The 26180-nt window shown below is 30.6% G+C and overlaps 4 protein-coding genes across 4 annotated transcripts in view; 2 read left to right on the top strand and 2 right to left on the bottom strand.

The window, feature by feature from the left end:
* Window positions 1-751: 751 nt before the first annotated feature.
* Window positions 752-7539, top strand: LOTGIDRAFT_129347 (hypothetical protein; the record flags this gene model as incomplete). The annotated part of the gene is made up of 12 exons (XM_009064728.1): window positions 752-903; window positions 1437-1504; window positions 1695-1768; window positions 2377-2431; window positions 2946-3096; window positions 3765-3881; window positions 4025-4147; window positions 5077-5182; window positions 5596-5697; window positions 5976-6106; window positions 6677-6785; window positions 7510-7539. The coding sequence occupies 12 exons, from the start codon at window positions 752-754 to the stop codon at window positions 7537-7539; spliced, it is 1218 nt and encodes a 405-aa protein (XP_009062976.1).
* A 2666-nt stretch (window positions 7540-10205) lies between these two features.
* Window positions 10206-15563, bottom strand: LOTGIDRAFT_195174 (hypothetical protein). Its single transcript, XM_009064729.1, has 9 exons — window positions 15241-15563; window positions 14815-14948; window positions 14474-14556; window positions 14182-14277; window positions 12738-12819; window positions 12427-12488; window positions 11896-12094; window positions 11472-11609; window positions 10206-10742 (listed from the first exon to the last, which is right to left on the bottom strand). The coding sequence occupies exons 1-9, from the start codon at window positions 15294-15296 to the stop codon at window positions 10627-10629; spliced, it is 966 nt and encodes a 321-aa protein (XP_009062977.1). The 5' UTR covers window positions 15297-15563; the 3' UTR covers window positions 10206-10626.
* A 250-nt stretch (window positions 15564-15813) lies between these two features.
* Window positions 15814-19426, top strand: LOTGIDRAFT_220743 (hypothetical protein). Its single transcript, XM_009064730.1, has 5 exons — window positions 15814-15897; window positions 16341-16519; window positions 16687-16795; window positions 17542-17679; window positions 19110-19426. The coding sequence occupies exons 1-5, from the start codon at window positions 15895-15897 to the stop codon at window positions 19152-19154; spliced, it is 474 nt and encodes a 157-aa protein (XP_009062978.1). The 5' UTR covers window positions 15814-15894; the 3' UTR covers window positions 19155-19426.
* Window positions 19427-24149: 4723 nt separating this feature from the next.
* LOTGIDRAFT_235470 (hypothetical protein) overlaps window positions 24150-26180 on the bottom strand; it is a gene marked incomplete at both ends in the record, with an annotated part of 7584 nt that continues 5553 nt past the window's right edge. Inside the window, one exon of the mRNA XM_009064731.1 lies at window positions 24150-24162. Coding sequence (XP_009062979.1) covers window positions 24150-24162 — 13 coding nt within the window. The remainder of the gene's footprint in view (window positions 24163-26180) is intronic.

The raw sequence follows: 26180 nt of genomic DNA on the forward strand, positions 1-26180 counted from the left end.
TGCGAATTGCAAAATGCTTATAAAATTTTTGATTTCAAATCTATCTTGCACAAAATTGTAGATTAGATTAGACAATGAGTAATTCCGAACATAATGTGACTCCTGGGTTAAGAATTTGTTGACTGATTAAACCAATTAACACCAATCATTGTCTATCAGGTTGAATTTCAACTCAGTCGACGAAAAGTTTGATAAGTTAGACAAAACTTTAGCCATATAAATTTTGATAGGCTATACCTACATAGGATCAGGAGTCCGACCATGAGTATTTCGGCGCTGAGACCAAGACTTTCGTTAGACGTAATATTTCTGAGCCAGGGTATTTCACCAACAATAACGATAGGCGAACTAATAATCCTGAGCGGAAATCTGATTGCGGATTCCTCCTTCTTTCTGAGCAAGAATTTGATCAATGATATTTTCTTGACATTGTAATCCCATGTCAAGAATCTGACTATGGATACCTCGGCACTGCAGGCTAAAACCGAGACAAGATTCTGGCCTGATCATAGATATTTTGGCATTGTAATCCAAGGGCAAGAATCTGACCATGTATTTTTAGAAATATATAGAAAATTTAGACGCAGTGATTGACAAGGAAACCGTCAGCAAGTTTCGGACAAACTGCTATCGGATTTGGTTGTCAGTAGTTTTGATGAATTTCAGTTAAAGGGACGTTACTCTGATATGACTCACTGTCATTGGAAAATTAATTGCCGAACTTTCATCCCTATCACGTGATAATTACAAAATGGCAGCCGAAATTAAGCCTTCAAATTCTAAACAACAAGGAAATGTAAGAAAACCAGTGTTACTAAATAAATTAGAAGGATGTGGAGATTGTGTAAATATGGCAGTGATTATTCCAGGAGAGGATGGAGTTATAAGTGTCAGTGATGACAAGTATGTATAATGCTATTCAACGACAAACTTGAGACATTTTTTTTGTCCCCTCCCCTTCTTCGTCTTCAGTTCTTCTTTCTTTGTTGATAATGAATATTATCATATGTTTCTTTTCTATATAAAATATGATCGGTTAAAGTGATGTTTCATTATTTTGAGAAGGTTAAACCTTATATTTAGATACTGTATAAGATTATAGGTGATCTGAGTTAAGCAATATGTAGTGACCAATTTGACAATGAAATTAAAACCTAAAGTTGATTCTAATGACAATGAATGAAATCACCTAGAACCAAGCTAAATTCTGTCAAAGTGCTTGGAAACTGGGCATATGTTGTACGCGGTAAATTCTCTTATTGTGATTGAATGGTTAATCATCTTGTTTCCTATAGATTAATGCCTTTACATTTAGGCTTTACCAGGAAGCATATAAATCATGTTCTGTCACGTGAATTATTATGCAAACTATGTCAATGTCATATTTTTAACGGAATGACGGATGAACAAGACATATATTGAATTTTGTTTTGCAGGACGGTGAGAGTTTGGTTAAAAAGAGATACAGGACAATATTGGCCTTCCATTTGTCATTCAATGCCCTGTAAGTTGATTTTGCTACTAAAACAATATATTTTATTCATTAGTTAATGAAGCAAATCTTGTGATTTGTGAACAAAGTAGGTATTAATCAATCAATATGTTGAAAGTGTCACATTTTGTTCTGAAAATCTTGGTGGAATGACATTGAAAATATTTTGATTGAATTAAACATGATGAAACTATTGTTTCAGCTGAGGCATCCTGTCTAGAGTTTAATAGTGAAACTAGAAGATTATTTATTGGATTAGATAATGGTACTATTACAGTAAGTTTAAATTAATCTGTACTCATACCAATGTTCATTGGTACAAATGTTGGTTACAAAGACTTTTAGGGAGGTAGAGCAATGCCTGTGTGATGCAATTCTTGAGAAGATCGGGCCAATTTGATGCCTTAGATTCCTTAATGAGTCCTTCAGATTCTGTTAATTTTTGTTAGAAATGTTAGTTTGCATGTCTTTAATATTCTTCCTAGCCATCTATATCCAGAATGTACTAAATTTATCTTGTGCTAATTAATTTTGTAATTGCTCTAAGACACTTTTTGTTATGAGACAAGGACAATTAGTGATTCAAAGTTAGATGCAGTCTGATTGTTTTAGTAGGATGGTGCTCTAAAACCAAATTAGTAAATCTAAAGAAATGTGTCTATAACTTTGTCTGAATCACTTATTTTAAAACAAATTCAGATTGATTAAGAAGATACTGGTAGATACAAGTTAATAGCATATTTAAAAAAATTATTCACATTTAATTTCCAGCATTTTTAATACTGAAAATTTTTCATACTATACTGTCCTTTAAAGACAGCAGATTATTTCATTCATTTGGAAATAATAACACTAATGATTTCATCCTTATTGTATTTTGTCAGGAATTTTCATTGGCAGATGATTATAACAGATTATCTCATATAAGAGATTATCTTGGTATGTATGTTCTTCTTTTCTATAGAGGCCCTAGTTTTAACTCAACCCATAATTACCAGTGAGACAACTAAGGCCTACAAAGACTAACAATATATATAGTATTAATGATATTTTATAGAGTAGCCATTATGAATTGAAACATTCCCTACTTGTGCTAGTATAAATGAAATCTGCAAATTGGTTACCCTTACAATCTTACTTATTGTGTATAATAGACAGTGAAAGGCGATGATAAACTACTGGTACAGGTAGAAGTCAGCTGGATAAGTGCTGACTGGAGGGCTGTTATACCAGGATACACAGGGGAACATACTGCTACAAATCAATACTCTGGAAAGATTCCCCCTCAAACAGATACAACAGAACTCACTGTAAATTTTTTTTTTAGACCTTTTACTTTCTACAGGGAGTTTTGTGGTATCAGGGAATCTTTCTAGAGTAATGTGTATAATGATTGACATTATGCCTCTATTACAACTACAATTTATTGATCGTTTACATTTTCTATTGACAGCTCATCAAAACAGAGTTACATGTTTAAAATTCTCACTGAATTGTGAATGGGTATTGAGTTGTAGTAAAGATAAATATTTTCAATGGCATTGTTCTGAAACTGGTAGAAGATTAGGTGGATATCAGGCTGCTGCATGGTGTTTATGCCTAGAGTATCCTTTTTCAATTTTACATTGCAGCACTCAACTATGAGTGATGGTTTTCCATTTCTAAAAGAATTTTCATACCCTGCACATTCAACACACATAAACACAGAAAAATAAACTTCTGCAAGCTTAGTGCCAAAAAAATATCATTTTGGCCTAACCTGAACTCCTGACTTGAAGCATATTCACCTTAAAGATGGGTTTCTTTATTTTTTAGTGTCAAATAAAGCAAATTATTGATAAATTTGTGTTTGTAATGAATTATCATGTATTCTTAATCATATCATTATGCTCTTATTGCATTTAATTAAAAGTTTTATCACATCATAAATTTCCATGTATGTACAGTCTAGATAAACAAAAAAAGACTTTTTGACCTTTCTTGATGGGTCGCTAATTGGAATTCTACTGGTAATTCTCTTCTAATTTAGCTAATTGTGAATTGATTGGACAAGTGAGACAAACTGGTATTCCAAGTCATTAGAATACCTCTACTTTCTTAATAAGTATTAGCATTTTCATTTTCATAAATGAAAATAAGGGAACCCATCTTTAAGTGACAACACTTGTCAACAGCTGCTGTACAAGCGCTACCCTGTGACTTTGTTGCCTGGAAAATTACGTCTACTGTTGAAAGAGTTACAAGGAAAGATATTCCTTAACTATATGTTTAGATTTGACGAACAATCAAAATATGCCTTCGTAGGAGATTATTCAGGACATATATCAGTATTGAAGTTAAAAGATACAACATTTGAATTAGTCATCACTTTAAAGGGTCACTCCGGTAAGTGCAATTCATTTCTTCAGACTTTTGCAGTTCATTCACTTATTCATTTACTCTGGTAAGTGCAATTCATTCACTTATTCATTTACGCTGGTAAGTGCAATTCATTCATTCATTCATCAATTGCAGAATATATTTTGCAGGTAGTGTACGTTGTCTTGCCTGGGATGTAGAAAGAAGTTTATTATGTTCTGGAAGTTTTGATCAGTCTGTGATAGTGTGGGATATTGGTGGTAAACAAGGCACAGCCTTCGAATTACAAGGACATCAGTAAGTTTATCATTTATCTTTTTATACCCTCAATGCCCAAATCTCTTTATATATGACACATATTATAGGCAAAGTTCTTTTGGATTTAACACAGATGTAATTTTTAATTGAATCATTTTTTAATAGATTGCCTTTAATGCTATGAGATACATTATTAGTACAGTGGTGTAACCTATTTTCGTGGATATAAGGATTCAATACCGAATTTCGTCAAAGTTATAAAACGAAAAAAAAAATTTATATTATTTCATGAGCAACCAACTCGGCAACGGCGGCAGAATGCGTCACCTATTTTCGTCTACAATGTTTGATCTGTAAATAAGTCTAGAAAAACACGTTGTATGGATACCGGGTGGTATACATAACCTCTCTTAGTATTTATCTTTAATATCAATTCATTATAACTAGTGACAATTCCTTCAAAGAACCACAATTTTAAAGAAAAAAAGTGACTGACAAAGTAAGATATGTAGCGTGTTTTATTGCTAAAAGTCACTGAAACAACATAAGAATATGGTCCACTTTGTGTTCCATAGAAATTTTCTGCTGACACGGAATCCGCTAGTTGATCATGTGACTTCATTCGTTGGAATATATTCTAGTAGACGACACTTGGAAATCCGATTACCGCTTGGGATTAGAAGGAAATTCGGCCGATAAAAAATTGTGACGTTTGGTAATAAGTGAAATCCTCCATTTTGTATTTGTCAAAGTAAACATTAATACATTTTACATTGCTTGAAACTACTGAATTCATTCTACTAGCTGATATTGTAGAGAAAACCCATGTTTATCAAAACAAACCAATGCGGAGGTCGCGTAAGGTCGCTCATGTAAATTATTAATCCTTTCCGGAAATCCGCGAATAATAGGTTTCCACGAAATTAGGTTACTTGACTGTAATACTATTGTCCTCTATTCTCTAACAGTGATAAAGTACAAGGTTTAGTGTATGCCCAGTCAGCTAAACAATTACTATCAGGTTCAGATGACTGTGTTGTTGGTGTATGGAATATGGATGCCAAGAGAATTGAGGTAAAAGTGATTCAATTACATGTCATGGATATTCATTAATACATTGCTTTAGGTGTGGAGGTATGCTTGAGATGACTAAAGATGCCATAATGACTCACATTGAACCAAAAACTATTGAATAGAGACTTTAGAGTCGTTTTAGATTTCCATGAACATCAATAGCAGGAATAATCATCATAAATATGACATTTATCCAAAAACGAGATGATTTTCATAATGTTTTCATTATTAGCTTCATTAATTAGTCATATTAATGAAAAGTATTGACATAATCTTGCCAAGATTTCCAAGAACCTCACGAACAAAATTAGACTGGTGCAAATAGAAGCTATATAAGTCTCTGATACTCATACATGGGTTAGCACACCTCTTTAAAACTATGTTAATATCGCTTCTATCTATATATATTACAGACACCAGAATGGGCTGAAAGTGATGTATGTATGAAATGTGAAGGACCATTTTTCTGGAATGTGAAGAAAATGTGGGAAGAAAAAATTATGGGAAACAGACAGGTAAACATTATCCTAGTCCAAGACTTTTTGTAGTGCTACCAATAATAAATGTAGTATGATATTGCTTTAGAAAATAGTTAAATAATTACAAAGAGAAAAGTTTTGTTAAGCACATAAAAGTTTGTTTTTGAATCAATAGGTAAATTGGGATGCTCCCTTGATATTTATGTCAGTAGAAAAAGTCTACAGTTCTGGCAAAAAGTTACATAATATTCCAGATTGTTTGGGATAAGGAGCAATTCTGATTGAAAACTAATTTCTTTGTTTGTATTTTGCAGCACCATTGTAGAAAATGTGGTAAAGCTGTGTGTGCTAAATGTAGTACTAAACAGTCAACTCTACCTGCTATGGGATATGAATATGATGTTAGAATTTGTGATGATTGTTTTAAAACCATTGAAACAGAAGAGTAAGTATTGTTAGAGTACAACTGTATATTTAGGTTCGATTCAGAACATTAACACCAGCAGTTCACTTTATTTTTAGAAATTAATTATAGTCAAAGACGACTAGTCTCTAGTTGACATTTGAGTGTAGGTAGAATCAGAAAATCCACATACCATTTAGGGGTATTTAGAATTAGTTTAAAGGGACAAAAATATGAGAAAAACTAGGAATTTTTTTTCCTATATAGATGTCTTTTCTCAAGAAAAGATGACTTGTCTTTTTAACTTTCAAATGTGGAAAATTCTTCTTAACTTTCAAACGCGGATAATTCTGGACACACATGGATTTGAAGGCTCAAATTTTGGTGATAAGTTGTGAACACTATAACTGATTGGCTTAGCTAAAAAAATTCCCGCTTCTTAGACTAAGGTATGATTGGTCAAAAATATGGCGTACCTATCCCTTTAATAAATTACTTGTTCTAATGAAGACTTTATGCTTGATATGAATCATTGTTGACTACTTGATTTAGCTTTGCAAACACAAGGCAAATAATATTTAAGATTTGACTAATCCTATCTTGTTATTGCAGTAGAGCTCCACTAGCCACATTCCATGATGTGAGACACAGTGTAATTCATATGAATTTAGATTCTACTAGAAAATTATTATTAACTGTTGGTAAAGATAGGATTATTAAGGTAGGGTTAATATACAAAATCCTACTGTTCTCTAGGATATGATGAGTTCTGGGCAATTAGCATTGTTCCAAGATGATTTGTACTGAAATTTGTTCTGGTTGTTGATATTTTACTTAAAGGGTCCAGCATTCAATACCAAGATAGGCTCTGTGACTGATGCCAGTCTGTCAGAAAAAGCCTCTAGTCATTCAGACTGGAGAATAAACCAAGACCTAGTATGTGCAATTGATCCATGCGCAATTGGTTATTGATAGATTAAGGTTCACTGCACTCTGCAAGCTTGTCTTCTTGAAGCTCAATGAGGAGCCAACAAGCTATGACCGGCAAATTCAGCCAAATCGATACACCTGAGAAGTTTTTGTAGGCCAATTCGGTTAGCTATTTTGTTTGTTTATGAGCCAGGACGATTAGGCTAATCGGTACATTTGTGATCCAGTTTACCTAAACTGATTTGGCTAATCGTCCTAAGTGTCCCAGGAGGTGGTTAGGCTATTTGATTAGGCTTTTTCAAGATGGCGGCATGTGGAAGTTGCTAATGTAATCAAAATAGCGGTCTTTCATTGGTTGTCAGCGGAGGCAGCTATATTGCCAAATCGCCAATTTGAATTTTGCATTTGTGGACCACTGCTAATCTAAACCAAATTGCACCAAATCGTACTACCTAATCGAATCAGCCCACAAAAACGCCTTTTATTCATCTTTTATTGTTTTTGTGTTTTTGTAGGTTTGGGATGTGAGCAGTGTATTACATTAATTTATTTACAAAGAAATCTTGTGTACAAAATGAAACGAACAAATTCTAGAATCGATTTCTTAAAGGTTCTACTAAAGACTGTGATGTATTTTGTCCTGAAAATGGCAAATTAATGAAATATATTTGAATTAATCTTGGGCCCTGTTTGAAACCTGAAATCTTGTATCAGGATTTGAAATATTTGTTAAATCATCTTGGGCTATGTTTAATACCTTAAATCTTCAATATGGGTTTTGAATATTTGTTAAATTGTCTTGGGCCACAATTGATATTTAGATTCTTGTATGAGTATTTGAAATATTTGTTAAATCTGCTTGGTCCAAGTAACTCTCCAAAAAGTTTAGCAAAAGGATAAAACTGTACACTTCAAAGGCTAAATCCATCAATCCCATTTCAATCAAAATTTTCCTTATAGACTTATTTGACAAAGTTCACCATCTTAGAGCTACATTCAGACATAACAAGAAAATACTCAAATGCCAAGGGGCCCATTTTGTACAAAATCATTTGACCAAAATATTTTGTGGGTCGGCCACTGAACATTAAATGTACAATATTATGAAACTATTTTTGTCTCTTTGTGTATATTTTATACTGGTGCTCTGATTTTTATGTGCTTTAATGTTATAATTATTCAATAATGTTCAGAGAAATTTCAACTCTGACCCAATATAGTTCTGATCTATTGCTTTTCTTTCAAAAAATTTTAACCAATCAAATATTGTGCTCAATAAGAACTTTGCCTGCTCTTTGTCTGCAACTTTGAAATAATTTATACAATTAAAGAGAGTTTGAAATTTTTATGAAGTTCAGCAGAAACTTAAAGGATATTTTAGATCCTTGAATGAGTGAGGTAACCCATACTAAAAAACAAAACCAATTTCTTTTGAATTAACAAATTTCTTTAAGCACATGATATAATGATAGCTTTAATAAGTTTAGTCAAAGTATGTTGTATATTAAACCCATAGTTTTGAATGGCATTGGCAAGTGAGCTGAGATGGCAAATGTAAAGTGATACCAGGTGTGAATGAGAAGTAGGCCTAATATATATAAGCATGGCTTAAGTGAATTGTTTATATTGAATGAGTGCTATATTTTTTTTTGCTTTATTGTTTTGTTTGATTGTAATTTATTTCTTAATATTATCAAGTCTGTCAGTAAATATATTAGGGTAGCTGACAATGGCATTCCTCTTAGTTTTTGGTTAATGTACATCCTCCTGAGACTCAGGGTACAACACAGGGCAGAATGACTTAATGAGGAGACAATTGTTTGGATTCTAAATGTGTCAGCTCTGTGAAAGCCCCACAGGTGAAAGGTCTTAGTTGGTTCCAACCAACAAAATTTTGAAAAATAGAATTGGTTTGGTGCATTCTGACACACATTTTAGAGCCAAAACTTCTAAAATTTGAATTTGAAATGGTTCAAACCAATTTTCTTATAGCACCGTTAGTTGTAGTTGTAGTGCTGGCTAATCTTGGATTGATACAATATCACAATATAAGGATACAATACATGTAACATAAAGTATTTTAAGGTACCCCGATTTTAGCTGATAAATTAGTCCCAACTTGCTCCTTTTTTACTGTTCATTTTACTCTTCTTCTCCAGACTATAGTCAGTTAAAGGTACATTTGTCTACACTGGGGTATAATTCAGTCCACTTTTTATTTTGAGTTTATTTACTTGACAATTAATCCACCGCTACATTTTTTCTTAATGGGTTCCCTTATTTTTATTTATGAAAATGAAAATGCTAATACTTATATGAATAGAAAATAGAGGTGTTCTAATGACTTGGAAAATACCAGTTTGTCTCACATGTCCATAATTAATTCATAATTAGCTAATTAGCTAATTAGTGACCGATCAAGAAAGGTCAAAAAGTCTTATTTTTTTTATTATCCAGACTGTACTTTTATGATAAAACTCTTAATTATATGCAAAAAGAACATAATGATCTGATTAAGAATACATGATAATTCATTAGAAACAATAATTAATCAAATAGTTTGCTTAGTTTGACAGTAAAATATAAGGAAACCCATCTTTAAGATTCAATTTACCTACCAATGAGATAAGACATTAAGACTTCTCTTTTAAAATGTTTCTAATTGACCTGATATTTGCACAAATATTTTTGTCTTACTATACTTAATGTTGTGAATTCACTTATAGTTTATGCTTTGAGCCCTATTTAGTGTGTGACTTGTGTTAAGATTTCTCAAGGGGTATAAGAATGCAAATAAATTGGGCCTTTGTCATGGATGAATTATAAAATACAAGGAGAGATAGTGTTAAATATAAACTATAATATATCTTGTTATATTTGTACATGTATTATTATGTTATATTATTGTATAAATGTACATTAACATTTTTCAGTGTGAAACACTTTACACATTTACTGTATTTACCCATGTAAAACCTCCAGATGCATACTCTTCAAATTGAACTTCCACACCAACAATAATGTGCCAAATGCATCCATAGTTTAATAGGTGAAATATAATAAGCAGGCCATACTATTTCCTTTTTTTAAAGAAGGAACCATTAAGACTTGTGCTGAAGAGTTTGATGTAATTTACAAAGGTAAATACAGTAAATAATGCACTTGTAAATGCAAATAAAATCTAAATAGTTAAATACATTTTTTTTCTGTTATTCAGGATTTCATTTAGAGTGGAGGTCCATCCAAACTTCACTTTAATTTTGTGATTGTCTTTTGCAGTTGTTTATTGTTGACACAAGAAGTTCTTTCCAATAATATAAACCCAGGTTTAACAATACCAGTATCAAATCTTCGACACACAACAAAAATTATAAACACACTTTCTCATCTTATCTATCGTGTCACCATTCTTCAACACATGGATATGAATATGTTTCATAGATGTTACTGTCCTAGCAATATTTCCCCCATTTAACACTGCATGGTATAGCAAGTCCTCATTAGCCCCATGTGCAGAAGAAAACAAGGTTAAGTACAGTATATTCATTTCATTTGTTTTACAATAATATCAAAAGGTTTGAGACATATTAAATTTATGATTTATGTGATATATTTGTCCATCAGTACAGTTCTTAATCCTTGGGTAAAGCTTGCATCATTTTATCTAAAACAGACATTAACTCTAGGTTATCTGTATCAGATGTTTTAGTCCAGGCTAATGGTAGATGTTTATTTACTACTTGTCGATCTGAAACATTAGAAAATAAATATCTCACTACCGTGTGACTAGTTAGTAAGAAATGAAAGAAAGAAACAACTATATTTTACAAAGTTGAGGATCCTTTCTACCAGCTGATCTTTGGCCAAACCTCTTAACATAGATCTTTCCCGGATTATCCGTACCCATTTACAGCTGGGTTGACTGGAATTTTGAGTGAAAATGACTTATTCAAGGTCATCAGACTTTCACATGCCGATTGAGATCGGAACCCACAGCCGCCATTTGCTTGACATAACCAAGCAAATGATGTCATACAATCGACTGAGCTATGGAACCTATAGAAAGAAGATTTTTAGTACAATATACACTACAGGTTACTTAGTATAGGTACAGGAATAAATATACCAAAATACAAAATTATCTATGTGAACTCTCTTATATGGATGACAAGTAGATTTACCCAATCCCATTTGGTGTTCAAGAAGACTTAACAATTCCTTCCCCACTAGCAATACCTGCCACAGTAGAACGGTCTTGCACGTTCAGATACTGATTGGTCATAGGATTGAATCTAATAAATGAAACGAATCACTTATCCCAAAAACTATACGTAGGCTACATAGCAAAGCATAGAAATCAAAGAAAGAGACCATTGCAAAACACTTTGACCAAAGACTACAGCTGGTTGACTATGTCAGTCTAACTATGAGGTTGCTATAATATAAGACATATCTATGTTGAGATATTATAGTTTACCTTGAAAGAATTCACCACTAGGTAATTGATGTATATTTGATCTCACTGCTAACCATATTAAAGTATCTGCTCCTTGTTCAGCTGTTCTTAACCTATCTTTCATTTTCTCATAGAAATCAGGCATTGCTGATCTTACAGCTGTAATGGTAATAATGAAAATGTCCTCAAAAATATGTCTAAGTATTTGACGTCATCAAAGCACAACTATGATTCAATTTAAGATTTGTGACAAATTCAAGAAACCAATCATATAAAAATAGTGAAAAAAATGTTAAAAGTATCTGAATATAAATATAAGAATTAAACGTTGGTCTCACTAGCATTATTGGTGTGTAAACTTCATTTATTCATTTTGTCACGTGATCAACTGCGTTTAAACACCAATAATGCTAGTGAGACCAACGTTTAATTCTTACATAATTACCTGGTGTGTCTGCCCAGCCTGGATGCATACAAGAGAAATGAATTGTTGGATATCTATTTTTATATTGTTCAGCCATAACAACTTGTTGACGTTTATTTTGAGCATACACCATAGTACCATCATATGGTTTTAATTTAAAACATTGTAAATCCTGGATATTTAATTTTTGGACAAGCATTCCACCAGAGGTCACAATAATCTAAATATTGAAAGACATAAATAATTACTTATTCATAATTCACTAATTAAAAAAAAGATTGATCTTGAAAATATAAAACTAAATTTTTTTTGAAATTTTCAAGTTATTGACTATGTTTTTCACCTGTTCAATACCAGTAAGTTCACTTCATTTCCTCCAAGTTTTGATATGAAAATCCATTACCTAACCAATACAGAAAAGAGTTAAAAAGTGCAAATTAGTTAGAATTAAAGTAGTCATATAGTGTCTCCCACTTGTTGTGGTGGCATTAAGACATTTTAAAATAAGACTGTATAAGAAAGCAGTTTTGGTGAACAAAAATCTAAACTTACAACTCTAGGGTCCTCACTGTTTAATAATACAGGAGTTAAACCAACTGTTAATATATGAGTACCTATATTACAAATAGAGAGAAAGTAATTTAAGCAAAATGAATTGAAAAAAGCAAAAACAAATTCATTTAATTGGGAGCTAAGCAATCTTTAACATGGTCTGACCAGAGCTATTGTTCAGCTTTCCCACTTATTTTGCTATGATTTTACAATTTATGGTGCCCACACTCATCAAACAGGCTAACATCATGAGGAAAGTCCAAAACAATAAATGACACCAGATCTATCTTCATAAACAACCATAAACTTACCCAATGTATTGGTAGCAAAATTTTTATCATAGCCTTCCTCTGTTAACTGTTGTTCATTAATCATACAGCCTGCATTATTTATCTAAAATAATATAACACTAATCATACAAGCTCCATTATTAATCTAAAATAATATAACACTTATCATACAACCTCCATTATTAATCTAAAATAATATAACACTATCATACAGCCTACATTATTAATCTAAAATAATATCACAACACTATCATACAGCCTGCATTATTAATCTAAAATAATATAATAGAACACTATCATACAGCCTGCATTATTAATCTAAAATAATATCACAACACTATCATACAGCCTGCATTATTAATCTAAAATAATATCACAACACTATCATACAGTCTGCATTATTAATCTAAAATAATATCACAACACTATCATACAGCCTGCATTATTAATCTAAAATAATATAATAGAACACTATCATACAGCCTGCATTATTAATCTAAAATAATATCACAACACTATCATACAGCCTGCATTATTAATCTAAAATAATAGAACACTATCATACAGCCTGCATTATTAATCTAAAATAATAGAACACTATCATACAGCCTGCATTATTAATCTAAAATAATAGAACACTATCATACAGCCTGCATTATTAATCTAAAATAATATCACAACACTATCATACAGCCTGCATTATTAATCTAAAATAATAGAACACTATCATACAGCCTGCATTATTAATCTAAAATAATATCACAACACTATCATACAGCCTGCATTATTAATCTAAAATAATATCACAACACTATCATACAGCCTGCATTATTAATCTAAAATAATATCACAACACTATCATACAGCCTGCATTATTAATCTAAAATAATAGAACACTATCATACAGCCTGCATTATTAATCTAAAATAATAGAACACTATCATACAGCCTGCATTATTAATCTAAAATAATATCACAACACTATCATACAGCCTGCATTATTAATCTAAAATAATAGAACACTATCATACAGCCTGCATTATTAATCTAAAATAATATCACAACACTATCATACAGCCTGCATTATTAATCTAAAATAATATCACAACACTATCATACAGCCTGCATTATTAATCTAAAATAATATCACAACACTATCATACAGCCTGCATTATTAATCTAAAATAATATCACAACACTATCATACAGCCTGCATTATTAATCTAAAATAATATCACAACACTATCATACAGCCTGCATTATTAATCTAAAATATAGCAATTCCTTTCTTAATAAATGGGAAGGAAATAAATAAAATATAAATAGCAACAGGAATGAGTGATAGCAATGTATTTTCACAGAAAATGTTAATGAAATAATTGATCTTTTCCGTATTATTTAAGTCCTATTATTATAGTATTAAGAATTATATAGTATAGTATTATATCAAGTATTAAAAACCTACCAAAACATTCAATTTTTCACCACTTTTTTCAAAATTTTTCGTAAATTTTAAAACTTCAGATGGTAAAGACATATCTAACTGATGCAATTTGATATTCTGAAAAAATAAAACAATACAATCTATTTACATACATCCATGTTATATTATCCAAAACCTTTTTAAACATGAACACACTTTACAAAAGTTAAGCTTATCAAAAATAAATGAGCTTGTTTTATGTACACAAGTATGAATTGAATGGAAAAACCCAGCAAACTATTCAGTTTCATTCCTAAATCTTACAGTAACTTACAGAATTTCCTGAGGTTGACTTGATTTCATTTAATGCTTCTTCTCCACGTTTCTGATCTCTACATACCATATGAATAGTTCCCCCTGTTGGAAAAAGACTATGTTAATCATGTCGAATTCTATGCGGCTTTCAAAAGTTTATGAGCCGATGTTTACAATTTTGAAACAAGGATAACCAAGATATTTTGCATAGAATTAGAATTATTGTATAGAATTAATACATCAAGAGAAAATTCATTTGTTCGTCTTATTGCAAACCAACAAAGTCTGAAATTATTTATAAAAATAAGGCAATTATCAAAAGTTATATCCCATGTTTTCATATACAATATTCAATAATACCTCTCTTAGCAATTTCTATGGCAGCACATTTTCCGATTCCACTATTAGCACCTGTTATCATGAAACTTCGACCTGTAACATCTACCTCTAAATCTTTCTCATTAAAACTCTTACTAGCTGATACAAAGCCATTTCTATTTAAAAAAAAGATATCAAAATTCTACTTAACTGACCCTGATTTATGTAAGTATGGAAAAAGAAGATGTCAACAAATTATAGGCCATTGCTTTGGGCTCAGAATCAAATCCTATGTATGTAGCCTATTAATCTAAAGGAAGTAACTATTGTTATGGAAACCATGGCATGAGACGTGAAGTCTGTTGTAATTATAGAACATTTTTTTCAAATGACGGCTGCTGTATTTCTATGCTGTCAACTGTGCCTAATAATAATTCAAATGCAACATTAAATTAATTCAATACTTACTTAGTATATTCTCTCATTCCTTTAATAAACCACACAGTGTTACGGAAAATCGACATGTTTGTAATCTGTGGTTGAACTCTTAATTCTCCACTGACTCCAGTTCAAAGATTACTAGGCTAGGCCAGATTATGTAACTTATGATATTATCATTTATGTAATCTACTAATGACTAACAAAATCAAAGATCCCTATGCGATAGATATCAAGAGACGGAATCTCTGTGGTTAATTTTCAAAAACTGTCATGCGATAACAATTATAAAATTTGGAGCAATTCAAGGCTAACAATATTTAATTTGTGATTATTTTCACAGGTGATGTGAAATACGTCACAATTTACGTGCTTGTAATATGCGTTCGTTCGGTAATCGTTTCTCATATAGGCTTCAAGCAATATTGCACCTGTTTTGTGAATAATTTTCAAAATTTGTTTTCTTAAAACATTATTATATTCAAATTAGTTGTTTTGAAACAATATTAAATTTCGTTTGGTAACTCTCCAATGCTTTTCGATATCGCGCGAACGCACTAATCAAATAGTGATGACGTTGTTCACACGGAAGTTGTAAGGTGGCATCGGCGTATTTGATCGAGTGGATAAATTATTAATTTGTTGAATCTAAATTGTTGAAACGATCCAAACAACGCCGTCAAGATGGTAGGTGTTTCGAATATTAATTTTCAAATTACCAGTTTTGTGTACAATGCTCATTCTATGCTAGATTTTCTTGGCCTCGCCCTGTTTTGTCATTTTATGTGTTGTCTCTATTGGCACTGGCACTGTTTTCTAAATCGACACTGTCACAGGTGGTGATGACACAGACTGACAAAGTCATTGACCATCAAGTCTGAACCGTACTGACTCTTACCAGTCCCTGGATAGTGTTTGATCCAGCTTATAATCAAAAACTGCCTGCAATCAAATTAATCATCAAAATATTTGTTGACCAAACTTGAGTCGTGAGAGCTCCACACAAAAAGCCTTTAAAAGGTCAAATTAAGGCCTTCATTATTATATAAATATATATATGATGATATCTAATAATTCAAATTAACATAATTGATGGAGAAAATAATTTTATTAATGATTTTTTTTGCCAGATGCAGTTTATGCTACTGTTCAGTCGACAAGGGAAGTTAAGATTACAGAAGTGGTTTGTAGCTCACACTGATAAAGTCAAAAAGAAGATCACCAGAGAGCTTGTGACATTAGTATTAGGACGAAAACCCAAGATGTGCAGTTTTCTAGAATGGAAAGATCTCAAAGTTGTTTATAAAAGGTATTTTATATGCTTTTTTAGATGTAAAAATAGAAATTTGTTTCAGATATATTATGTTAGTTAATTAGAGATATTATTGTGTATTTTCTGATATGCTACTTTTAATACATTATATTTCGGTGTATTTTCATGTTATACTAGTTAGATATATAAATTTTTCCTTTCAGATATGCTAGTTTATATTTTTGTTGTGCCATTGAACCAGAAGATAATGAATTACTAACATTAGAAATAATACATCGTTATGTGGAACTTTTAGATAAATATTTTGGAAGTGTAAGTATCAATTTTTACGTGGAACTGTGCAAAGCAAAGCAATTTCCAAAATATAGTAAAAGCGCAATATGTTTATGTAAGCTTAAGATAAATTGTAGCAAAAGAAATAGGTGTATACAAGTCTTGGTAGTTTGTTTCAAGTAAATATTGACATCAATAGCAGTTGGTCCAGTTTTTGGTTTTCAAAAGTCTAAATGTCAGTCTTGACTACCAAAAACATGATTCAGACGTCCATCTTGGTCACCTTTGTCATTATCACCCAAACTAAGAGCTAGGGCAGGGACTTTCCACCTGAGGGAAATTTTGAATTTTTTTGGGGGTAATGCGGTGCTTTTTAGTGTAGAATATTCTTTTTGGACAATTATAATTTAAGTTGTTTTATTCAGTTAGGCTATATTCTCTGACAGATTACTGAGAAAACCTAAGATAATATCAAGAAAAAGTAAGGATTTATAGGGGGAAGAGGGGAAATAGTATGGATTTATTGGGAGAAGGTGGTAATAGTAAGGATTTATTAGGGGAAGAGGGGAAATAGTAAGGATTTATAGGGGTAGAGGGGTAATATTAAGGATTTATTATATAGGGGAATAGGGGAAATAGTAAGGATTTATAGGGGAAGAGGGTAATATTAAGGATTAATTGGGGGAATTATAAAGAAGAAGGTTGAAATCCCCCAGCAAGGTTACTGAGAAATTGTTTGCTATACTTAGAACTGAAATTAAAACAAATCTCTTTGATGATTTCAGGTATGTGAATTAGATATCATCTTTAATTTTGAGAAAGCCTATTTTATGTTAGATGAATTCCTATTAGGAGGTGAAGTACAAGAAACTAGTAAAAAGAATGTATTAAAGGCCATTGCAGCACAAGATCTTTTACAAGAGGTAAGTTTACATATGTTAGCTTTAATAACTGTGATATCCATTATTTTTAATAGATATATTATAATCAAGCTTATTCTAGGTGTTGTCAGGGGCCAATATTCAGTTGCATTCTAAATCCAGAAATCATTGAAAAATTCCCAATTTGAAAAACTTGGCATTATTTTGGATCCACAAAGTTAATTGAAATTACATAATGTATGATTAATAGAATACTGGAAACATCCAACGTTAGCCAATAAGATTATATGTTCATTAGTGGACTTACATAGTGTCATAACTATACAACAGAATCTCTGTATAATCCGATAAATCAAGATTATTACTAAGAGTTAGCAGAACAACGAAGTGTTTTGAGCCATTTTGATGTTATGTTTTGAATCTTTTCTTGCGATAAAAGTTACATGTATGAAAATACATGTTTTTCTGTACACTTCCAGTCCACATCTCTCATTCAAATTGAACTCGAATAGTGAAAATGCAATAGGTTCTTTAGTTTCAACTGGTGTTCATAAGACTTTGTATGGAGGTACATGATCAAAGTACATGTATTGGATTTTTTTTTTAAATTTGAAACATATTTAACTTTTTTAACTTCCTATAATAAAATAGATTTTTAATGAAAAAGATAGAAGTTTCTCCATTCTGCATGCTAAAATGACAAACTCGTTAATATTGAATCTCAATAGGAGCCTTATTTATCATATTGTCTTTAGTTTGGCTATGTTTTTTTTTTATCATTTCTGCTGTGATTTAATTTTCTAGCTGGTTATGATCTAAAACTTAAACTTTACTTCTTATGAATTTTGAGCAACATACACTATGTTTCATATGTCATGTCTTTGCTTTAATTTCCTTAAGGATGATGCAATAGAATCTGCATTAAAAGAATATGGTTTAGTATAACTTCTTTCACAACTAAAAGCATCCGTCCACTCTTTAGTTTTAAAGGTAGATTTTGCATTGCAGATGAGTAGCATTGTGGGATATTATCAAGTGTGTCTGCAACTGTTAAGCATACTAGCTGATAATTTCCATTTGTCGTTTTTGTTTTGTTTTCCAGTTTTGAAACTAACTCTTTTGATTATTGTATTTTTAGACAAATGTTTGTTAATTTATGTATTTTCATGTTATTTTTTGTGAGCTGCTCTTTGCAGTTTTTGTTGAAAAAAAAGACGGGTAAATTTTGACAGGCATATTTTATGAATCTTAGATTCCTGATGTTACAACCCAAATTCCATTTTCAAAGAAAAATTCTCATTGCTCTTCTTTGCATTTTAGTTCTTAAATCTAAACTTTCGGATTTCTTTGGTGCCAAAATAAGATTTGGCAGCAACTGTCATTGCCAGCTTATATTAAGTGTTTTGTTTGTTGCAATCATGTATGTTTTTCTAGCTCTTAATTGTCATAATCTGTTTCTTTACTTTAAACAGGAGGAGACCCCCCAAGGCTTCTTTGATGATCATGGATTAGGTTAAAGTGGCTGTTCACAGAAACATTTAGTGCATTTAGTGAAATTCATTAACTACATGTACTGTGAGATCATTTATTTTTGTGGGCATCAAATTTTATGTTATTTCTTCAGAAACGTATTCAGAAGGATGTTTATTTGTGGATCTAATTTTTTTAACAGAATCACGTTTTTCCATAACTTTAAAATTCTTTTATTTTTCATTTTACTACCTTATTTTCTTATTATAAGGCTAAAATAACATCCCTCACAGAAATGTTGTGTTTATAGTTTACGGGGACCCACAAAATCCACGAAAATTGATCGCCCACAAATATAAATGATTTCATAGTATTTAAACTATACAATATTTTTTTTTTCTTTTTTGCTTCAAAATTACATAAAAATGTTACATTATCAATTGGGCATTTTATTAATTAATATATTGTGTAAGTGAGTATATTTTATATAAAAATTCTAATTATATTACTAAAGACCATTGGTCTATTCAAATACAGAAATAGAAAGTGTTCATATCTTGTTGCCTTACATTTTGTATGTCCACTTAGAGAGATTACTGAGTAGTATGAGCTTAAGAAATTCCCATGAATTAAATGGAATATAATATATAATGAATTTCAATTCAAAATAGAGGTATTCATGAAGAAAAAATGCAAGCAAACTTGTGCTAATGAAGAAATCAAATCAACTATTTAGACTTCTAGTTTGTCAAATTAATATTTCTTTAAGTATTATTCTATGAATTCTTTGTGTCCTATCTTTTAGTTAGACACAGAGGAGACATTTTGGGTCGATTTTGACAATAAATAATGCATTTTTTTCCCAATCTGACAAAATGATAATAATCAATAACCCTATTCGTTCAGGACTAGTTCCATAGAAGCTTACTGTCACATTGGTGTGACTTTTTTTGAAAAATCGCTTAATGCCAGTCTTAAATATTTAAATTATTTTTTGTCTCCAATATAGATGACATATACATTAGATGCATAATAATATCCTTATTCAAAATATGACAACTATATATATTTATAAAGTGTTAAGCAAATCCATGTCCAACATTCATAGTTAGTCTCTGGTAAGCCATGTCATTTTATAAATGTTTATCATTACAGATTGGGCAACTAATAATCTGTTTTTGAATTAGACATTTAAGCTTTTTCCTCAAATATTTATGCCCAAATGGCTAGTGGGAGGGGTGAAAGCCATCATCAAGCACTAGCTGTTATATCAAAAGATTTCTGCAAACTTGCATAATTCATGACAATTTCAGTGTTTACCTGTGCCCAGTGTTCAGTTGTAAGCCTAAAGTAGATGGTTTTTTTTTTGTACCAATGAGTAATTTAATAGCAATATGTTATAGAAGGCAGGACAATATGTTAGGGTGTTTTTTGTAAACCATATTTATTAAATGGGCCACCTGATTCTAAAGAGACTAACAATAAAATGATAGTGGTCTGAATTCGAGAGACTAACAATAAAATGATTGTGGTCTGAATTCTTAATTAATAACATGTATATTTTGTTGTAAGAGGCAAGAAGTGAATGCAAAGTAAAATTTGTTCTATGTGAAGATTATTGCCCTTGTTTTAGGTATAAAGTGAAATATTGGCGAAAGTTTTATAGTTAGACGAAGATAAATTCATGCATATATGAGAATGTCTTTAAACAAAGAAGAAGAATTAGTTCGAAGTTAATTTTAATTAATTAAGTGGAAACTTCATGTGAAACATATTACAATTTCTCAAAAAAAATGTTTGGTAGTTTTCTAAAAACTAGTTAGAATTTGACCTAATTGTGGTTATCCATTCAGTAATTTCTTATATTTTTGAAATCTTTAATGTGCCCAAGATATATCCTTTTTAGATGCATTCAGAATTTGTTTTTGCATTTATTTCTTGTCTAACTATTAGTGATATTTTCTGCTCAATTTACATATTTTACCTAATTTATTTTCAACAAGAATGGTTGTGTTTCTTAGTTCACATTGGACTTATCCAGATGTTACATTGTTGCACTCATCACTATAAAAAATTAAAGGGGGTTATTTAGCTTTTATCTAATATATTGTGTATACTGAAGGTGCGGGCACATGAGAGGTCTTGGTCGGAGACTTTTGTCGCAGATTAGAGTCTTGTCTTGAGTTTCAACGACTAGCACAGGCACACGAGGAGACAAAACCCGGGGACGTTATAATCTTGTTGTGAAAGTATTGAGATTTTTCTCAAGGCTCTAATCGGCGACAAAAATCTCTGACAAAGACTGCTCATGTGTCAGCACCTTAACACAACCAAGATAACCTCTACTGAAACCCTTTTTATTACATTACTATCTGGTGATCTGTTACATTCCATTTTATGTACTGAAGATTTTATAGGTATCCTAATAATACTAGGCCTAAGGTTGAGAATTTACTTTAAAAAAATCAGATAAGCTAATAATATGCTGTTTTTGAAAAGTAACTGCCTTCATATGTGTCTAGTGAACAACATCCTTGTGTTTTTCTATTTAGACAAACTATTTTGAATTTTGTGCTATTCTACTTTATTTTGTTGTATGTTAACATGTATTTTATAACTTGATAGTTATAAAAAATTTTGACAAAAGATGTAACTTTTTTGCAAACTAAGTTATGTATTTTTTGTGTTTGTAATCATTTGGTGCATAATAAAATTATATGTTAAAATATGGTTATGATAATTGCCACAAACTTCAAGTGATACTACGTCTTATGAACATAAAATTTAAGTTCTCAAGAATGGTCAATATGATTATATATTCATCAGTTAACTTACCTGGTGTCATAAAGTTACAACAGAATCCCTGTAAAATCAGCAAAATTGGAAAATTCATAAAATTAAGTAATTATTGAAAAACGCTTAATCTTAATATCAAGCGTCTTTAAATAGTTAATTGCATATTTATGGATAATTACTAAGTTTTTTGGATTTATTGGATTATATAAGGATCCTGTTATGTTATTTATGACACCAGGTATAACTACTGATGAATATATAGTCTTATTTTCTAAGTTTAAAATTCTAAAATTATATGTTCATTCTAAGACATAGTATTCTTTTAAGTGCTTATGATTTATAATGGTAAAAATACCAGTGACTCATGGATGGTCATAAGAAATACGTAGTTTGGTTCCTTAGCTAAGTTTGTCAACTTGGCATCCCTATGGGAAAAATCAGATAGCTCATAAGATCATTGCCAACATTCTATTGAGCTCACTAATTTGGTTCATTATCTTAGGTACTGTCAAATACAGATATGCCTCAGAATATCCAAATGCCTAGCAATCCTGCCCTTGCCAAACTGATTTGTGTTGGAATTAAGAAATGATAATGAATGATAATAAGCTTGTATTGATGGTCATGTTATGGTACTTGATTCTGAAGCAGGCCAACTAGCAGCACAGTAGAAGAGAACTCAATTCTCTTATGGTACATGTAGAAGATATGTTTGATTTGTTGGATGTAATACTCCATTTACTTTGTTTATTACGGCAGAAGATAAAACTACATTAAAGGCAAATTTTATCATTTTTTTTTGTCTTAGTTCTGTCTAATATTTTGTTATTTAACAATTTTTATATTTGCTAATAGTTTTATTTTTAATCTCAAAGAAACCTTGGGAAACCTCCTTGCTTGCTTTCTGTGTGTATATGTCTGCTTTATTGTTTCATACTTCATCTAAATCTGGTTCAATCTTGTTTTCCTTTTTTGAAGAGTTCATACTTGGTTTAATTCTGTTTTCATTTTTGAAGAGTTCATCTCTGCTTTTAATTTTAAGTAAAGTTGCCTTTGTTGAATTTCAGATAAGAAAGAAAGTACAATTAACCAATAATTTTTTCTCACTAATAAGTTGCCTACTGCCAATACCACTGATTCCAATCTGAATGACATTGCAGATTGCTTGTTACAAGTGATATGAATCTAAATTTAAGCTTATTAATGAATACTTCTGCTTCGCTTAAATTTTAAAATAAAGGTTAAGAGGTTTATATTGTGATAATGCTACAAATTATTATGAGAAAATTAGCATTTACATAGTTAACCCTTGTCTACCAGGAGAGTGGACTTAAAAATTCTGGTCTCTTTACCTAAATAATGGATTAAATAAATCCTTATCTATGAAATAAAATCTTTGATCAAACCTCCAAGTGGAATAATCCAGAAAATATTTTAATGTCCAAGATTGAGCAAGATTTAAAACTTTATATGCTTACCGATTTCTACATTCTTTTGTTTTATGAAAATAACCCAAAATTAAATTTTATTTGTATACAATCTGTTATTCATTACTTTTATGTTTAAGTTTTTTTATTCTGATTAATATGCATTGTAGTTATGTTCAGGTTTCTTTCTCTATTGTGATATTTTGTGTTTTTTTGTGAGTAATGTAGTTTTGTACACTATTTTTTCACAGTTTGCTATGCCTTGGTGTGCACTGTTGATATTATTTTATTCTGCAGGTTCACTGAAGTAATCACACTGTAATTTTTTCCTTGTGAAATCAGGATTCAACCTATATTAACGCTCTGTAGGATTTAAATCCAATGCCTGAAGCACTGGCTGTGGCATCAGAATTTTTTTACATTGAGGTGGATTGAACCCACTTAACCCAACATGAGCTATTCAAATTGGTCTGAAAATCATGCTACAAAAATTATTAAATTATTAGCTACAACACATAAGATTATGTGCTCAAGTCAACAAAAGAAATGCCCAAATTTTTTTTAATTATTGGTCATCATTAAAAAGTTTTCAATAATAATAGATACTTTCTTGCGTTTACAAATTTAACTGGAATGACTAGTGTTTCCTTTATTAATGAGTATATTAAATTCAGCTTGGTTTTACAAAGATTAAAATATTGCAGTGTGATTGCTTTGCTTTATGTAGAAAATTCAGTTCTGCTGTAAATTACTTTTGACATTTCTGTACCTGCCTTAATTTTACTTTACAATAGATTTTAGACAGTAGTCAAATATTTCTTATTTAAAGATTCTGATAATATAAATATAATCAATAAATTTTCAAACATTTTTTCAAGCCTCTAGCTATTTTTTTTAGTCTTAGCTTTATATATATTTCATGCCTGTAATGGTGAATAAGGTATCATTCCTATGATGGTTCTAGGCTCTATATAATTGCAATAATAGCTTATCATAGATGCATTATCAAATTTTAAAATATTTTGAAGTAAAATTCAGCCTAACCCTTTTCTTATTTTCTTTTCAGGAGAGTGACGAACCAAAATCAATTTTAGAAGAAATGGGCTTCACTGTTCCTAGTTAACCAGTGTTTTAAATATAGTAAAAGTGCCTATGTTTTATAACAGTCCACTTCACTAGTGCCTCTTCTTTATTACAGATATTAAGGCATATTTTGATAGAGACATCATATTTTAATATTTCACAGACAAAATTGGTTATCATACTTTAACTGCCAAAATCTAGCAATTGTTGAAATTTTAAATGCTCATATATTATGATTATGTTTCATAAGTAACACTCTTGCAAATTACAATATAAGGCCCACTAAATATCTTTAATAAACACTTTTAACTAAAAGAAATCATTATCACTTCAAATTTTTACTTCTTCAAAATTTTTATGTACATCATAAGGTATGTTTGTTTGTATTAAATAATACCAAATATTCATGCATGTCATCAATTTTTACTTAATAATCCATCTTTAGATATATATTTATGTTAAATCTGTTCCTTTATCAAGATATGAAATATTGCTGTTATAGTCAATCAATTTCCTTTACTTTACTTCTTTTAAACTTTAAGTTATAAATTTAATATAATAATTATTATGTTGAAATAACACAATTATATTATATTAAAGGTATGTTATATATTACATATTAGGCTATACTACAATTAGTCAATTAATATGAATTATGAGTTAAAATAACAAAATTTGTTATTCTTTTTATTGTATCATAAATCATATAATATATTTGTTATTGGAATATATTAGGGTAGGCTCATTATATTTTTCATAAAAATTAACCATTATTCATTGTTGTATGATAGGTATTTGTTATTATAAAGATTAAGTCATTTTTTTTTGCTGTATCATAAGTTATATAAAGGATTTGTTATTGAAATACATAATGGTACAGGTTAATAACTTTAATTTTAGTTATTTTTTCTAAAATATCATATTGGATGTAAAAATTTGGTTATTGGAATAAAATTTTGGTACCAGTTTGACATATTATCCATATATTTTCAGATTTTTTTTATATAAATGATTTGTTATTGAAATTTTATTGTTGTAAAATATGGTAAAAGGAATGATGAAATGATATATCATTGTGTTTTTTAAACCAAGTATGCCTGCTTTTTTACTACCATTTAATTAACGTCACAAGGTCTTCAAACAATTTTAAGTTTTGTATTGATATGTTTTGTTTGTCTCTTGATTTGCTAATATAGAAATTTATGTATTCAAGTTATGAATGTATAAATATATATTAAAATCCTTATGCAGTATTTTTCATCTGTGGCATAACTATAGAAATTTAATTGAATTGTTAAACCAACTGCACGAGCTCACTATTACACTAAACCAGCTTCACTTTACATTAATGATTTAGGAGTCCTGCTAAGATTTGGACTAAACTGATCTTTCATTTCAAGACTATGTCGAAGAAAGGGGTTGAAGCTATTGTCATCTAGGCATTGATTGGACAGGAGCTATTGTCATCTAGGCACTGATTGGACAGGAGCTATTGTAATCAATTCCATGTTGACAATAGCTCCTGTTTAATAATTGCCAAGTTGACAATAGCTTGGCAATTGATAAGACAAGAGGTTTTACCTATTGGTAGTGTAGCTATAAGTCAGAGGTTTTCAACTTTTTTTTCCTATTGCCCCTTACAGGATCTTTGATCCACTCCATAAACCCATGGGCTCAGTTTAAATATGGACATTCATTCACATACATTAAGAATTTTATTTTGCTGAAAATCATGTATATTCAATGATCAATAATGCCATGACTACT

This window comes from Lottia gigantea (genome assembly GCF_000327385.1).
Source record: "Lottia gigantea unplaced genomic scaffold LOTGIsca_64, whole genome shotgun sequence".
Lineage (NCBI taxonomy): Eukaryota > Metazoa > Mollusca > Gastropoda > Lottiidae > Lottia > Lottia gigantea.

Bases quoted from the DNA above. Each gene is read 5' to 3' on its own strand.
- LOTGIDRAFT_220743 (XM_009064730.1), top strand. The intron at 16,796-17,541 runs GTAAGTATCAAT...TGATGATTTCAG, and splicing joins TAGATAAATATTTTGGAAGT to GTATGTGAATTAGATATCAT. The intron at 17,680-19,109 runs GTAAGTTTACAT...TACTTTAAACAG, and splicing joins CACAAGATCTTTTACAAGAG to GAGGAGACCCCCCAAGGCTT.
- LOTGIDRAFT_195174 (XM_009064729.1), bottom strand. From the start codon at position 15,296: ATGTCGATTTTCCGTAACACTGTGTGGTTTATTAAAGGAATGAGAGAA. The intron at 14,557-14,814 runs GTATTATTGAAT...TTTTTCCAACAG, and splicing joins CATAGAAATTGCTAAGAGAG to GGGGAACTATTCATATGGTA. The intron at 12,095-12,426 runs GTAAGTTTAGAT...TTCAATATTTAG, and splicing joins ACAGTGAGGACCCTAGAGTT to ATTATTGTGACCTCTGGTGG.